This window comes from Mya arenaria, chromosome 3 (assembly GCF_026914265.1).
Source record: "Mya arenaria isolate MELC-2E11 chromosome 3, ASM2691426v1".
Classification (NCBI taxonomy): Eukaryota; Metazoa; Mollusca; class Bivalvia; order Myida; family Myidae; genus Mya; species Mya arenaria.
Window position 1 is genome coordinate 18465901 of NC_069124.1, and position 18586 is coordinate 18484486.

At 35.2% G+C, this 18586-nt stretch overlaps 1 protein-coding gene across 2 annotated transcripts; it reads left to right on the plus strand.

The window, feature by feature from the left end:
- Positions 1-8924: 8924 nt before the first annotated feature.
- LOC128227088 (heat shock 70 kDa protein 12A-like) lies at positions 8925-14793 on the plus strand. 2 transcript variants are annotated; one of them, XM_052937294.1, is made up of 6 exons: positions 8925-9065; positions 10252-10395; positions 11289-11492; positions 12097-12318; positions 12669-12825; positions 13194-14793. In XM_052937294.1, the coding sequence occupies exons 1-6, from the start codon at positions 9033-9035 to the stop codon at positions 14273-14275; spliced, it is 1842 nt and encodes a 613-aa protein (XP_052793254.1). In that variant the 5' UTR covers positions 8925-9032; the 3' UTR covers positions 14276-14793. The 2 variants fall into 2 exon arrangements, with proteins under 2 accessions (XP_052793254.1, XP_052793255.1); XM_052937295.1 differs by lacking the exon at positions 8925-9065 and adding an exon at positions 9342-9448.
- Positions 14794-18586: the final 3793 nt, after the last annotated feature.

Sequence of the window (18586 nt, forward strand, 5' to 3'; positions counted from 1 at the left end):
TTAACACCAACCAGCATGAATGTATGTTTTCAGAACCCATAACTAGAGAGAATCCGACGTAAACAGCATGAAAATGAACACCCAAAAGCATGAATGAAACAATGCTGAACCACTGTCTAGCGATTATCAGACGTCAACAGCATGAGTAGTAACATCCTCAAGTATGCATGAAACATTGCAAAACTCATGTCTTGCAAATATCTGACGTCAACAGCATGAGAACAAATATACACAAGCAATCATTGAATATTGCAGGACCAATGACTAGCGAGTATCTGACGTCAACAGCTTCAGTAGTTACATCCAAAAGCATGCATAAAACATTGCTGAACAACTGTCTATCGAGTATCGGACGTCAACAGCATAAGTAGTAACATACCCAAACATGCATGGAACATAAATTCATTCATCACTAGCGGATATCTGACGTCAACAACATGACAACCAAACATACAAAATCAAGCATCGAACATTGCAGAACCCATGTCTAGCGAGTATCTCACGTCAACAGCATGAGTATCAACATCCACAAGCATGCATAAGACATTGCAAAACCCATGACTAGCGAGTATCTCACGTCAACAGCATGAGTATCAACATCAACAAGCATGCATAAGATATTGCCGAACCCATGACTAGCGAGTATCTCACGTCAACAGCATGAGTATCAACATCCACAAGCATGCATAAGATATTGCAGAACCCATGACTAGCGAGTATCTCACGTCAACAGCATGAGTATCAACATCCACAAGCATGCATAAGATATTGCAGAACCCATGACTAGCAAATATCAGACGTCAACAACATGAGTAGTAACATCCCAAAGCATGCATGAACCATGTCTAGCGAATATATGACGTCAAGAAAATGACAACCAAACACACACAAACAAGCATTGAACATTGTAGAACCCCTGTCTAGCGAGTATCTGACGTCAACACTATGTGTAGTAATATCCACAAGCATGCATGACACATTGCAGAACCCTTTTCAAGTGAGTATCTGACGTCAACACTATGAGAAGTACAATACACAAGCATGCATCAAACATTAAAAAACTAATATCTGACGTCAAAAGCATGATATGTAACATCTAAACGCATGGGTGAAATATTGCAAAACCGATGCCTAGTGAGTATATGACGTCAGCAACGTGAGAAGTAACATCCACAAGCATGCATTTAACATTGCGTAACTCATTTAACGAGTACATGACGTAAGTAACATAAGTAATTAGTTGCATGAAACATTGCATAACCCATGTGATGCGAATATCTGACGTCAACAGTATGACAAGTAACACCCACAAGCATGCATGTGACATTGCAGAACACATGTTAAGCGAGTATCTGACGTCAATAATATCTGACGTACAATCAACAGGTATGCATGAAACTGTAAAACCCGTGTCTTGTGAGAATCTGACATCAACAACATGAGAAGTTACATTCAAAAGTATTGTTGAAACATTGAAGAAACCATGTCTACAGAGTATCAAACGTCAACAACATGAGAACTAAGTGCATGGAGCATGGCAAAACTAATGTCCAGCGAATATATTACGTCAACAACATGAGAACTAAGTTCATGGAACATGGCAAAACTAATGTCCAGCGAATATATTACGTCAACAACATGAGAACTAAGTGCATGGAGCATGGCAAAACTAATGTCCAGCGAATATATTACGTCAACAGCATGAGAAGTACCATCAACAAGATGCATGAAACATTGCAGAACCGATGTCTAGCGAAGACAGATTTATGACCGAGTGCTATGTGGTCAATAATGTTGTTTGACAATGTAAATGTTTGAATAAATCTGTCAATGTATTTACTCTAATATCCTGTAAATATTTCGGCTCTTCGCTATTCAATAATAATACTTTATGATGTATGGAGAAATTATTACTATAGCACACATGATTTAGTGTTTCTCCTTCCGAGCCTGCGTCTTCACATAAACAATACGGAACTAAGAAAGGGAAACGTTGGGAAACAATCTGCATCATACAGGAAACGGGACGAATATGTAAATATACAATGGAAAAAACAGGCTTTAGATGTTGAATCATCATCCTGTTTACCGGAATAAAGTCTAGATAAATACACAAAAAACATATTCATATTAATGTATTATTATTGTTAAACTCATTTATCTTAAATGATCGGATACAAAACCGCATACGAATTGTGAACAGATAAATAAAATATTGGCCTTTATAAATGTTTGTTTTTAAAAAATGGGTTCTGGGTAACAAATTACTCAGTAAAAAAATAAAAAATATCGCTAATATTTTGTATCTGCACAATGCATACATACGACGTCTAACTACAAGAAACACATTATACACAAGCATCTCTGATGGTCAGTTCCTCAACTGTTTCCTATCTAATTGGGTATTATACTACAATAGCTAACTGTAAAATTACAACGGTTATAATCCCTTTAAATCCTATAAACTTGGTTTAGGAAAGTTGAGCAGCCGGTCATAAGAATAATGCATATAAACTTTCTTTAGAATTTTCCTCAAAATATATTTCTATCGCCTGTTTTAAAAACAAGATACGATGCATCAATGAATATATCAACGTTAAAATCATGACTAGCGATTCAGTACCGTTTTTCAGTGAAAACGCTGAAAGCGTTAAAAGGCCGTAGCAGCGACGAGCGTGATTTCTTTATTTCAAAATTCTGTTTACAGGCAATAAAATCGAATCCAAAGATATTTTGAATGGACCAAAACTTAAACCGATAAGTGTCTGTCATTATCTAAGAATACGTATTGTAAATTACAATTGTAATACAATATGCATGTTTTAGGATGGATTTACAATTGCTTTATTGCTAGTGTTAAACTGTTTAAATGTAACCCGATATTAATAATTGACTAAGTTTTGACTTTTGTAGTAGATAAATAAAGACAGGGTCATTTAGTCAACACATTTCAATTTTCTGTTTAATTATCTATGATTATTCCCCTTGGTTACTCGTCATGATTTATTAAGATTATTCGGCTTGATTTCAAATTCACTTGGACTCGTATGAGTGCATTTTAATTTGCGCTATTTTAAACCGCATATTACCATACGTCTCATTTTGTAACCCCGGCGCGTTACAGAGCTGATTTTTAGTGCTGCATATCGAAACAAGTTTCTTTTTGTTGAATGTAATTCCCCGGGCATTATACTGTCAGCATGTTCAAATTGAAACGGGGTGGTCTTGAACTAACGAGTGATTTGATGCATGTTAAAAGGCATTTATCGATATACAATGTACCTTGCAAGCAAATGGAGTAGTATATCACTTTGAAGTTGATTTCAAATGTTGATTTGGTTTCTTTTGCTAAAAGGCTAAAAATGAGCTGAAGCATAAATGGCTCTAGATGATTAATGTCGATAAACACGATACCATGTTGACATGGAAATGCATAAACTGATTTATTTTCTTTAATTGTTTATATCATTCCGTGCCCATTGGCTGCATTATGGCTTGATCGCAGAGTAAAACAGGAATAAAGAAGCCTAAGCGCACCTCAATGGATGATCTATAAAGCCGTAGAATATCGTTAAACGCCAAAGAAGTAGTTGTGTAACAACGCTGAATGACATCTAAAACGTTATTCAGACAAAAATAGAGAAAATAATTTGGGTCGACCAAGCTCGTTGCATGTCATATTGGTACGGGTTACATGAGGCATCGAATGAATCATCCACAAGATAAGCTCAACTCCTGGTCTGAGATCATCTATCCAATGTATATATCTGAGCCGCGATGATGATGATGATGATGATGATGATGATGATGATGATGATGATGATGATGATGATGATGATGATAAAGATGATGATGATGGTGGTGATGGTGGTGGTGGTGGAGGTGCTGCTGTTGCTGCTGCTGCTGCTGCTGCTGCTGCTGCTGCTGATGATGATGATGATGATAAAGATGATGATGATGATGATACAGAACTTGTGTCTGGCCCATTTTCGTTCTGTATAGTTTATATTCTCTTGAACATATTAAAACTTTAAAAAGAGGCAATAAATTGTATAGAAAATAAAATAATTATGTTTTAGTACCAAAGTTGCTTTAATCGTGCATATTACAATAAAATTGGGGAAAATTTGTCATTTGGTTTGATTTATAAATCTTTAAAAATGAATCATTCGGCGCACGTTTATATTTTCAAAAGTCAAAAGTGTCTCTATTAAAATATCACGCAACGAAAAGTTTCCAGGGAATGCAGCAATTGTAAAAATGTCACTTTACGTGGTCAGACGAGATTCAAATTAACAAAATATGGCAAAGGAAATATGTTGTTAGTGAACACGCATGGCCGATATATATGTTGCGAGAAAGTCTCGGTAGTTTGTGTACGTATTGTTTTCGGTTTTTGCGTGACGTCACTGTGCTTATAGATTTCAGATTTTAAAACGCGACTAGGTCTTGGCCAACTGGATAATTTAGGATTTTAGAAACAAATGTTCGTAAGAAGGCCACAGGCTGGGCCTTGCGCAATTCTAGGCCGGTGCAAGCTAGAATAGCAATGTGATGTACTATTTACTGACTTGACATTTTGACACCGGCAAAAAGTGGATCGGTGTAACACAAACTGCGGGAGACATGTAAAAAAAAATATAATGTTTTGACGAACCACATTTAACATTAATAACATTAAGGTGTCAAGGTGGCTTAAACGACACATGGCATTGTACTTAGGTGTTTAAGTTTGATTATTGTGCACAAAGATCAGATATGCACCAATACTCTGGTGCTTGATATATCTTAAAAAATACGAACATTGGCCTTGTTGGTTATGCGTTTTGTTCAGTCAATATTTACAAGTCGTCGAAAACTAAATTTATTATTCAGATGTTGCCGTTCTGAACAAAGGTTTCCAGGTTTCTTGTATAATACAATTTTATTTTCACGTCTACATGTATTTTACAAAAAAATACTTAGCAATGTCAGTATCAACAACGCCTTGCCCCATTCAGCACTCTTGGTGCTTTGATTTTTTCTATGAGGGCATTCATTTCTGATTTAAATGTTTTGAGGTGTGACTTTCCCCCAGATTTGAGACTGAGCTCTCTTTTCATTTGACAAACGATAAAAACCTTCCCACCTTTTTAGGTTTTATTTTCTTTAAAACAGCGATACTTTGCTATGTCGTATTTATTCTGCGAAATGAACAGTTTATACGGGTAACCGTGGATATATGGCACCTGTGTACAAGATTTCAACCCGTCCATGCCCTACTTGGCACATTTGACAATGCAAGGAGCGATTCAAGGAACTTGCGTTTGAGAGATGCGCAACAGGTATTTTGGTTTAAATGTGGTAGGGGTGGTTTGAAAGTCGTCCTCAACAAATATTCAGCTATATTGCGTATAAAGTCGTGGGTTCTGATATACTCTTCTCATGTTTTCTCCGAAATTGACATGAGAAAAGTTCACTTTTTGGTTTGGTTTGTGGTCACCAAGTCGGACATGTGAGTTTGCTTTGGGTACTCCAGTCCGGTTTCCCCCACAACACATGACCACACTCTCGCGTAAAATAGTGCCAACGAGATTGATTAATTAAATGCTGTTATTACCTTTTGCACATCCCTTGTAAAAAATATCAGTTTAAACTAAAAGGTTTACTTGCACAATTGAAGTGTTGGGCGCAACGAATGCGTCCCCTCCTCCCCTAAATTCACAATTGCGAGCCATTTAAAAAAACGCTACTGTTCTGTTATATATTGATGCCTTGTGACCCATTCAATTTTAGAGTGAAAATGGTATTGTTTAAAAAAAATATATCACAAACGTGTGAGCATTCGGAACTTCTTTTATACTAATATATTCTTAACAAAAATTGGTGTTTTGTACCAAAGTCGATGAGAAAATCGAGCCAAAAGCTTTTGGCTGAAAAGAAAAAAAAAACAATAAATCATTATATCTCCATATACACAATGGTAGAGTAATGCTCTTTTTCATAAACAAACTTAAAATGTTCCAAGGCCTAATAGCATGTTTGTAGTAATATTTTGGGTAAAGCTTTCACATACTCTGTCTCTATTCGTACAGTTGCACATACCTATGTACAAATACCTAATTTATGTTTTCGAAAGAGTAGATGAACAAACACAAAAAAAGTAATAATAGGGCAATTTTGTTAACAATGTTAAAAAGAGATTGCCTGAGTAAAATGAATACATTAAAGCTTACTGGTATTACAAATGATCTTTTCTCATGATTTACATCGTAGGTGCTATGTTAGGCTAGTTTTATTTTTAAGTTCCCTTGAATTCTTTGTTTTTTATTTACCTAGAGGTTTTAAACGTACACTGATTTTACATTTGCAAATAAAAACAGCAAATTTATCCCACAGTGAACAGTTCTGAAACATTCCTCATCATCAAAGGGAGATAAAACAATCTTACGAGCCAATTATGGTTGGTGGCAGTTAATGTTAAGATCATGCATTTAGATAATACAAGTATATAAAGCACGTCTGTGATAAAATGTCACTCGTACGGCGTCCACAGTGAAGTTTTTCATTGAATCGAAAGTCTCTATTCCTGAATTTATTCACAGCATTGTAGACAATTCACTTTCACATTAAACATAGGTGCATTGAGTAACTTGCAATTTTAAAGCATGAGGTCTTTTATATTAAACTTGAATAGCAAAGTTTCTGTTCATAAAGGTTATGAATCGTTGATATATATAATATATACTATTTCATTCCGAGTGTAAGTGTTTAAAACAGATTTAAAAAACAACAACAACATAATACAGTTCATAATACAAATTCATTTAATATCATTCATACAGCTTCTACAAATACCATCACAACATACTAATATAGCAAAAAGACAATATGTATGTGAGAACAAAAGATAAACCAAATAAATACAAAAAAACGAACTACACATTCTGCAAAATCAATTATTGTGAAAATAGCATGAAATATTATCATTTCCTTTAAAAAATGAACGGCAACTACAAAGACCAGAACGGTGCCTTTACATTAAGCCTGCCAAAGTAACAAGGCCAAATAAAATATACATAACGCTAAAAAAATGCAATGAAAACTACAGGGACAAGTCCAGTAGTCGAAAGTTCTAAAATAACCTTTGTTTAGGGGCACAAAGGCAAGGACCCAAACGACAATGAATTATGAACACAAACACATTAATATCACATACACATATAACAACAACAGAAACAAACTTACACCACAAACACAGATACAAACACCACAAATAATTATACCCAAAAATTGCTTCACCGTTAAATGATGGGAAACGGCCTTGGAACGGTCAGTGAAACAAGATGTCACTGGAACTTTATTCTACAGGGGAGTCATGGTAGTTAGCATGGCCATAACCTCACACTTGTCCCATCATTAATCAATATTACTAAATTAAAATATAAGACGAAAAACAGCACAGCAATGCTATTTGGACAACCATCTTTACACGATCAGTAGGGACACACTTGGGGGTTTAACTAGTTAGTGAGCGCTGAACCGCACACTTGTTCAAATAGTTATTATTGCGTAAGAAATTGAATATGTAAGCTTTATCTGAACCAGCTTCAATTTGAATGCAATGAAGTATAACACAAAAACATCACATTAACTAATAAATTGTGTTAAAGTACAATATGACCAGAAACATACACCACCTGCAAATGAACAACAGTGCTGACTTTTCCACAGCTTTATGCAGTCATACAAAGACAGACTTTATTTTGGAATGCAACACAAAAAAACAGCAAAAAAGGCAATTTACAAACGATTAACGAGTCCCTTTAAGACTTTTTGTTTTCAAAATTCCATTGAAAAACACACCAAAATTTGGAACAATCTGTGTTCATGGCAGGATTGGATCAACGGGATGTTACCCAAATAAACTGTGTAATGTGACATGTTGATTAGATTTCAGATAAACGCATACTTTTGGGCGAAGGACGGGACCAGAAAAGATTCCTCGTAATAATACTAATTTCCCCAAATAAAGCAAAAACCGTCAGGTAACCCTTGGATACAGTGGCATTGGTCGCCTTGCTCGCTTTAAGGCATCCGCACATAAAGAGTGACAGGATATGGGCCAAAATGGCATTAGGAATCGAGTTCATGTCTTTATCCCGCATAGCCTGCCAATAAGCTAAGGGTAATCACATGTGCCATCACCTTACGCAATATCTCGGGTACACAGTGGCATAGGTCACTATGGTCCCCTTGCTCATTACCACGATGATAAGACTCTTATAGTACTGATTTTTATGGTGATACGCTGCAAACACCGCATTACTGCGGCGATACGGTGCTACGGTGCTACATCACGTACGCACACCCTTCTCATGTCCTCTCAAAATGGAAACCAGTACTTGTTTCCACCCAGGACTAGAACGTGACTCTATAAGCTGCCAGCTTTCGTCACAATCGAGTAAAAAGAGATAAGTTAAACTAGGCAACATGGTATTCGGTACTATTATTGCTAAAATGTAACTTACATCATCGTAATCGCTATTGCTGTAGTCTGCCATAGTCAATGTCTTCCCACGCGTCACAAACACTTGATTGAAAAGCGCGGCAGAGTAACATAAGCCATGTCTTAAAAGTCACAGTTCAAAAGCCACAAATCATAAATTAAAAGTACAAAGTCAGCAGACATAACATAAAATTTCATTGTGCAAGCAGGTTAAAATGATTGTGTAAATTGTAAATACAATGTAATCATTTACTGTGAATATCTAGATCACGCGCACAATTTATATCTAAATTTCAAATTTAAATTAATGATTTGCATGGGCTTTCAATGACATTCGTCGTGTTTTGTTTTTTTCTAAATAACAACTAAAAATAATGAAAACTACAGGGAAAAGTGTTTACGGTATATAAGAGTCCATCATTGACCTAAGTACAATGTTTTCTATAAAGGGAAATCGAAAGAGGAAGTAAGTTAAGTATCGAATATACAGTGTAGTCGGAAGTCCTTATGACCGTTCATGAGAAAAGTTTATTTCAATTAGAAAATGGCTTTAACAGATGTTATTGATAGGAGAAAGGTAATTTAAATGAAACGTTTAAAATCATTGAAAATCTATATTGGTTTTAGCTAGAATTGGTATTTTTGTGGAATTTGTAAATACGCAATTAAAACATAAAATGAAAGTTGCACTGAGGAAAATGAATGTGTATATATAATAATGTCATTAATAGGGTTAATCATTCATGACCTTTATTTTCTCTAGTTTATGTTCTCTATTATTAAAGCTATGTTAACAATAATTCGATTGTTTTTTACTTAAAACGAAAGTGGAATTTGCAGTACTTTCGATTTGGTCGAATTCCAAGTATTGTAAAATCAATTGCGACTTAAATTAGTATTTATTAAATATCATACAGGCAAGGTTATTTTCGTTGAATGTAAAGGAGGAGAAACTCACAGGTACACAATAAAGTTCGATGTGTTTGTTTGTGTTTGTGTTTGCTTTTTGTGAACTTGAAACACTTTTGATATATTTATATAATAATTGATGATAACATCTAGCTATATTTAATATGTAATATTAATGTATGTCAACGAGAGTAACCTAATAGCATAAGTTTATTTAACTTCCTTCACAGTCGTATTCTAATTATATATCGGTCTTAGAGCTCTTCAAGTTCTGTAGCTATAATATATAGCATTAATGTTTTTTTACTGCATTAACCAGATACAATTTCAAAGCAAATTAATTAGCTGCTGTCTTTATGTAATCAAATGTAAAATATTTCTGAACATTTTGGAAAAAAAACCCATCAAAGTGATAAGATTATCCATGAAATTATACGTTATAAATATAATGTTAAACAAGAAAATACAAATTGAAAGAAATCGGCAGCAGGATTTAAACATTGGTTATCTGGGTATGAAGTCAGGGACCACATCAACTGCGCAATGACCAATCATTACTATGAGATTTATGTAACATATACACAATATTTAAGATTGTGGCGGAATTTGTCAACATTGAAGCAGAAGTTGTTTACGTTGGAATATGTATTGTTATCATTTTGGTTGAAACAAAGATACATTAAAACAAAAGTAAAAATACACATGTGTCGACCATTTTCGCTATCAGGAAGTATTGTGTTGTAGGCAATATTGAACGTGCGAATTATTTCTTAATTTTAAAGAATTATATATATACTGGCCAGAACAGAAAGTGCTGCTTAATAAAGTTTCCACGATTAATTGAAACATTACAGATAATGGCCCGTCATCTGACCGCGATGCCAGTCCGCGCAGGCGCAATGCAGAGAAAGCCCATTGTGGCGGCCATAGACTTTGGTACCACATACTCGGGATACGCCTTCCAGACCAGGGCAAACTTTGAGGAAAATCCGACCAAGGTACTTAAGTATTGAACACTTTGTAAGAAAAAAAGGTTAATTAACAGATATATTAAACACTATATAGAGATTACTTTGTTAAATATCGGTGTGATTACGGAAGGCAATATTTTGACGAGTGGGGCTTTTAAGCTTTTTCTTGTTTCTTTAATAGAATAAACTGGCTTTTATTAAAATTCAGGTGATAATACAACTTCGTTTTGACATTTAGACATAATTCCATTCGGCATGGTTAACATTACTTTTATTAAGCTTAACGGAATCAAGCACTGTACATATCAAAATTGCAGTGAAAATAACAGCAGTGAAAATAACATATGGCACCGAAAGCCATAAGAAAAATGGGGAAAAAAACAATTATATATACATCCATGACTTAAAGCGACTCGCACATGTTTTTGAACGAAAAAAATGTTTTCCTGAAAGTGCATCTGAAAACTCTGGAGCAAATACAATTAAAGTAATAAACATTATAACGATGAGGTGCGAACCCAGTATAGTAAACAATTATAGTAGACGAAGTCTTAAGCACTCTGCCACAATGACTTATACAACATAAGATGGATATTTTAATTTTTAACGAAGACATTGGCAACATCATGTGATCAACCAATCAGGCAACAACTCTAAGCCATATCGCGTTGCTAGCGGGTTTTGTTTTTAAATTATGGTCTTGAGAAAATATCAGCATTTGTTGAAGGTTTCCAGCGTTAAAACTCATAATTTGCCACACTTTATAACGTAATATTTTTTTTCGTAAAAAGTACATTTTACAAACCATGAACATTTCCCTTTAAAATAACGTTAAAGTCGGTTAAAACATGTGATTACATCATATATGATCACGTCCAACATGATATGTGAACAGTGTCTGTCAAACGCGTATTTTTCAGATTGAGGCTGCAAATTGGGCAAGGACTGGGTCGAATATTGGAATATCACTCAAGACAACTTCGTCAATACTGTTTGATAAACACCAACAATTTCATTCGTTTGGTCAAGAAGCAGATCAAGAATATAATAAGCTCGCTGCCGAGGGACAACACTGGGACTGGTTTTTCTTCAAAAGATTTAAAATGGCCCTGTACAAGTCTCAGGTACGTTTGCTTTTTAATTGGAGTTCATTTTGTAATGTATTATTCATTTTTTTATTTTATCAAATATTCTGTAGATTGCTTTACTCTCTCGAGATCCATTTTTCGCCAACAGTTCATCCTCTGAAAACAACATAATGCCTCAATATTTCAAAAACATTCAAGACAAATCTCAATCAAACTCTTTCGCCACATAAAAGCGTATTATGTTTCAGAATTTTTTATTCTTTTAAAAAAAAAACGTAATTTATCAATATTTCTATGAAAACTTGTTCCAGTGCAAAGATATAGCCGAGGCATTGTTAAAAAACAATGACTTGTTCTCAATTACATTTTTTCCTGTATAATATTTTTTTCTTAAGAATCTTGACTGAATATAAAATCAACAAAGAGAATGCTCTTTTAAAAGGTATGCATGTCCGATTTTAATAGCTGGTAAAATGGTTTGAAATTTGAGATTTTACTTAAAAAAATATTTTCGTGGTATGGGGCCTGCTCGATTCGCGAAAGACTAGACTTAATTATTCGCGGAATGAGAGCTTTTAACATTACGCGAAAAACTTATCTTTATTCCAACCTTAATTCATTGAATAAATACAATTTTCAGAATCTTACTCGGGAGATGAAAATAAAGTCAGTGTCTACTGGTCAAGAGATGCCAGCAATTGTTGTTATCACAGAAACCATAAGGTACTTAAAGGACCACTTAGTAAACGAGATAAAATCCAAGGATACTGGAATCCAAGAATCCGAAATTCACTGGGTCTTAACGGTTCCGGCAATATGGGACGACAGCGCCAAACAGTTCATGAGGGAAGCGGCTATCAATGTAAGTACAATCAGTCAAGTGCAAACACTAATTGGTTGAGCCGCATAAAGTTGAAGTGGTTATTGTCTCCCCCAAGTTATCGAAATGTAAGAGTATTTGCGTTTGTCTTCCTTATTGATGTTGATCTAATGGATGTACTCATACAAACAGTCTTGGTGTCAGTCTAAATACATTTATCCTGAATTAACAGGAAGATATTCTACACGGAAAAGTTGCCATACTAAGTAGTTCACGTTTTATTTTGAACTCCTTTGAGCAGGAAGATATCTATACCCTGTGTTATTGTGTACCCCTGTGAACAAGTGTGAATAGATTGTACTAAGTGATGCACTTTGCTTTCCTACGAACAGGCAGAAATCGACACGGATAAGTTGTTACTCAGTCTAGAGCCAGAAGCCGCTTCGCTGTTTTGCCGGTACTTACCGTTTGCCAGGGAAACAAACAAGGCGGGTGCCAGTCTTGTTACTGCGGGAGTCGGTGACCGATACATGATTCTTGATGTTGGGGGTAAGACCAACCTATTAGAGATTGTGTTGTATCGTATAATGTGAGTTTTGGCTTAGAGACGAGTTTAAGCGTAAACGTGTATTGATAATTGTTTAGTTGAAATGTTTTAAATCGTGGTTTCAAACTTCCGTGGGCCAAAAGGACATTGATGCAAGTTTTCAAATTAAATTATTATAATTAAATCATTGATGAAATTTTGTTAAGACAATAAACCATTTTACCCCTGCATTTGCCTATCGCTTTAGAAGTCTGACCTTTATAGATATTTTCTTTACAAATAACTGAATCATCCCAGACGCAATATTAATAAATACACAGCAAAAACACCGAAAGATAATCGGCTAAAAATTTACCTGCCTTATTTACAGGCGGAACCGTAGATATAACCGTCCATGAAGTACAGATAAATGAAGAGACCAAAGATGTAACATTACGAGAAATGTTCAAAGCCAACGGTGGAGATTGGGGAGGGCTTAAAGTTGATGAATCTTTCACAGACCTCCTTCAGGACATCATTGGGCCTGATGTGATGGAAGTTCTTCAAACGCGATACAGAGAAGATTTTATGGAATTCATGGACGCCTTTGAAATTAAAAAACGGAAGGTGGCACCAGATATGGATTCACGGGAAATAATGACCGTTCCTCTTTCATTCGTCCAGACATACAAAGAACTGAATAATGTCGAGCTCGAAGATGAACAACGCATAAAGGAAAAGTACAACGGAAAGATAACCTTCTCCAAAAACAAAATGAGATTTGATCCAGAAATTTTAAAAGGTCTTTTTACCGAGACAGTCGATCAAATTTGTGCTTTAGCAAGCGAGTATTTTGACCAAATACGGGAATACAACATTAGAACGATTCTGATGGTTGGTGGATTCAGCGAATCAAGGATGTTACAGGACAAGGTCCGTTCGACATTCCCGTCTAAGCGCCTTATCATCCCAGACGAAGCAGGCCTATGCGTTCTAAAGGGAGCAGTGTTGTATGGCCATAACCCGTCCATGATCACAGCTCGAGTGAGCAAGTTCACTTATGGAATAGAAGCCTGCAAGCAGTTTGAGCCTGCGCTAGATCCATATGAAAAGCGGGTTATCAGAGACAGGATTGTACTCTGTAAAAATTATTTTAGCATCCATGCTAAAGCTGGCCAAGAGTTTCAGGTGGATGAGATGGTTGGTGAACACGAGTACGTCGCTCATGGAGAAGATGCAACTGAACTTCAGATCGACGTATACACTACGCCACACCGTAACCCAAGGTATATCGACGACGAAGACAGCAGGAAAATCGGCGAAATGCGAGTGCCCGTGGGTCGTTCGCTCAGTGGTGACCAAGAGATGGTAAAAGTCCAGTTTGTGTTTGGAGACACTGAATTAAAAGTTGTGGCCTGGAATGTGGAAAACGGGCAAAAAATAAAAGATGCTCGTTTTGAATTTTTGAAGTAATTGTTGATCTTTTATCTATTATTTGATCTTAAATATATATTTTTCTTTTTCCAATACGTCAATGTTGAATCATACCTATTGACAAAGACTTTGTTTCATTTCTGAAGTGTGTGGCTTAAAACATTGCTTTTAGTAGCATGACAAGCAAAAGCCTTTTACAGTTTGATGAACATATAGCGTTTAACAGTTTGGTGAAAATATAACTATTGTAACACCATTACCTTGACGTTGTGTTTTTTTAGAAACATTATGACAAATTAAGGACTACACTCCTATATATATATCAATCGATGGTAGTTCACAATTTCAAACAGTCCAAAAAGGCAACGTGGCATTTTGAAATGCACTTCATGAATTTGTTGCATGCTATGCATAACTATTTGTTTAATATCTGATTTATGGTATATGGATATATTCCAATCGGATGTGGTATAATTCTGCTTAACAAAACATGTCGGTTTTAAGAGGTTATTTGTTTTTATTTAGGAATGAAAAAAATAAAAACCAGATTTAATTAGGCTTCTTGAAGTCTTCTCATTACCCAACTTCCTGAGAGCAAAAACCCATCGACACAAATAAATATTCGTTTGTTCTAAAGTATGTTGATTTCAACCAAAATAACCCTAATAAACACTCAAATATTCGTTTGTTTTAAAGTATGTTGTTTTCCACCAATATAACGATAATAAAAAACTAAAATTTTAAAAACATTCCCTTCAATGGTGACCGATTCTGCCACAATGGTAACTTTCGTTTATATGTTACTTGCAACTTATTAAGAGTATCTGCCTACCCTGAAATAATGGATATGGCGATTGACTGCATATCTAGAGGACACGGATTTGATCCCTTCTGCCGTACAAATAAAATACTAAAACCATATAAAACAGCATTCTTTAACTTTTTCGTTTTATATAACAAAAGGTATTTCATGTCTTCACTTAACCCGGGATATGTTTGACAAATTGTCACAAAAGTTGTTTATTTGATTACAACAGCTGCTGAAATGCCTTTAATTACTTTGAAATGTCTGACACGGTATACATTCTTCTTTCGCGCACTAAGCACCAACGCCTATACATGCATTTCAAATTATAACCAGTCACAAAATGTAGTGTCCACGTTACATATGTCACCTTATACTAAACAGACATACTACAATTCAGCTATTAAAACAACACGCGCCTCGCTGCATTTCATAGCGACGCTGTAAAGTGTCCCCATGCAAAGTGGTTTAGGCGAGTACCCAGGTACAATATTAGTACCCAGTACCCGACCAATACAGCAATACTTTATATTGTTTGGTGCTGCGCATGTGTGTGTTTACGTCAGCCCACTGCTTGTTAAAGTGAAATAAAGATATGTTTCTTCTCAACATGTTTTAGATGATGTTCCCCAAACCAAGCGACTGAGCTCACGTTTTAGTTGACAAAAGATAAAAAATCATAACTGTACTAGTTTTTGTTTCAAACAATAAGGCTACTTGGATGTGTTTCAAGAATCGGGTTTGTGCCATGCTCTGTCATGTTATTTCTACAGAAAGAAATGTAAATTAGGGTATCTGTGGGTAATAGGCAAATGGGTACCCTGGTCCAAATATTCCACCAGTCAATGCCCTACATGGCCCAGTGATGCCATGCGGCGGCTATTCAAGGTGATTCAAGGTGTTGCATTAGAGGTAGGCACAACTTCAAGTATCTGACGTTGGCCGTTCGCCTCGCCCCTACAGCAATTTTCGGTAAAGCGATTAAGGAATCGTCCAAAATAAGTATGTACCTGTTTTAGTCCGAAATCGTGGATCCTGCTATACGCTACCCGTTTTATTGTTGCAATACTAACAAAAAAGACACTGCGACAAATTAAGGGATGACCCTTCCCTCCTCTCCCCCTTAATGTACTTATGCATGCAATTTGAATACCTGTGTTCGAAAAAATACATTGTCCTCTTCACCTGTTCATTGCTGAAAAAGAATTTGGTGACAGGTATCCGAGGAATCAAAACGTTAGTATTAAATTTTGATTCCTGGAGTCCCAATATATATTTGCCATCATTTAAAACGTTTTCTTACACATTTATAAAACCGTGTGAACTTTATTACAAAAATACATTCTGATTGCATCAATACATGTTTTCTAAGAATATGGATGTTTATTGATCTATATGTCAACATAATTTAAAAAAAATAATTTCAAAACTAACTGGATGTAAATCAAGGCCACGGAAGCGTTTGTTGCAATAGATTGGTTAAAGCTTTTACATACAATTTCTCTACTCACAAAATCACATGCTTATGTATAAATACCTGTAACAATATCAATTCGAAATAGAAGACGATTAAACACATACAAATACAAACAGTTGGCGAACTCATACTAAATTTTCTTAACCGAATACAAGCGAAAAATTATTAGTTTGGTAATACTCAAGGTTGACAATGTAGTTGTAAAGTGAAGCAAGTCTTGTTTAGAGGCTACTTTCATTTGTTTGTCATTAAGATTACTATATAATAATAATAATAACATAGCAAAATTATTAAACAGAAGAAAAGGGAGATAAAACACACTTACGAACGAAATAGTTTTGGTGGTAGTTAACGGGAAGATCAAGCATTAACATGAAACAAAAATATAAAGCATTTTTGTGATAAAATTTCAGTCGTACATCGTCCATAGTGAAGTTTTTTATTGGTTCACTGAACATTACCTGATGATTCTTTGAAATATAGTTACACTTAAGTAAGTCACGCGGCTCTTGAGCTCCACATTTGTCAATGGACAGTCTCAATCGATCTGTTAGTAGACTAACTACGAACTTTGAAGCATGCAGTCATTTTAATTAAATCTTGAAATGGTAAAATTTATTTCTGCCTCCACATGTGTAACAAAGGTTGAAAAATATTTTCTAGGTGGGATTGGTTTTTATTTCAACATAATTTAAACATAAACTAGCTTAAAATGTTCCAAGGCCAAAACAAAATGTGGTAATAGTTTGGCTATAGCATGAGCATACACTTTCTCTTTTCCAAAATGCACATACCAATGTATGTTTACGTTACAACTACAATGGTAATCATTAGAATAACCAGTCAGCTTTGATCTATTCATTTACGCTTGTATTCGATTTATAACATTGTTACGAAAATTCAGTATTTATTCGCCCTATGTTTGTATTTTAGTGTTTGTTGAAGCAGATATAAAGGTGGCTTATAATAGAATACAGTAAATAATACAAATTCATTATACAACTACCATTTCAAAAGACTTATATAACACTATTTAATATACATATTTGAGATGAAGAGATATTCAAAATTGTTAAAATTATCAGTATCTTTAAAAAATTAAACCTGCTGTTTAAATGAATCAAGGCCTGCCGAACCATACACAACGCTACAAGACAACAAGCAGTACACAACAATCAAGGTAGCATCCTTGTTAGGACAATCGCCTTGACACGATCAGTGTAACCCACCGGGGGGGGGGATAAACCAATTTATGAGCGCTGTAGCTCACACAAGTCCTCACATTTACCAACAAAGCAAAAAGAAAGCATTACAACTAGATTGCCTCCTTTGTACGGTCAATAAAATAAAATAAGACTTCAATGTAGCATAAACTGATTTATGAGCGCTCAACCTCACACTTGCTAGAACATTTTTCCCTACTTGCCAAAACATTTTTCCCTACTTGCCCAAACATTTTTCCATAGTATACGTGAAAAAAACAACATGAAAGTTTGATCGAGGCCAGAACCAACTTAAAGGCAATACAGAACAGCACAAAAACATCATATCAATTAATATACTGACTAATAGCATCAACGTTAAGGCAAAATATTATAAAACAAAACCATCATATTAAGAAATAAATTAGCTTCAAGTACACGACGATCAGATACAGACAGCACCAGTAAATTAATGAATTTCGTTAGGCCAACAGGGATTAAACTTACAACGTAGGATGCAAATATACAAAGCTGACTTTAAAAACGAGGGAAAACGAACAAATCGCTAGAAACCCATATAACCCCCGTGGTAAAAGTCGTTTTCTTTCATTATTTTGATGACGAACATTATGACTTTTATGATGACGTTGTATATATCGCCTGTTGTTGGAAGCTTACGGGATAAGCCAAGTTACCTTAGACTTAACCGTGATCTTGTTTAAAGTCACACGGATCAAGGTTAAACAGTCACAAGATAAGATACATAACAGTACAAGAAAAAAACATAATACCACTATCAAACTATATTTTTATAAGTATAACAGCTGAACGTTGCAGTCGATCTTTGCAATGTTTTTTTTTCATCA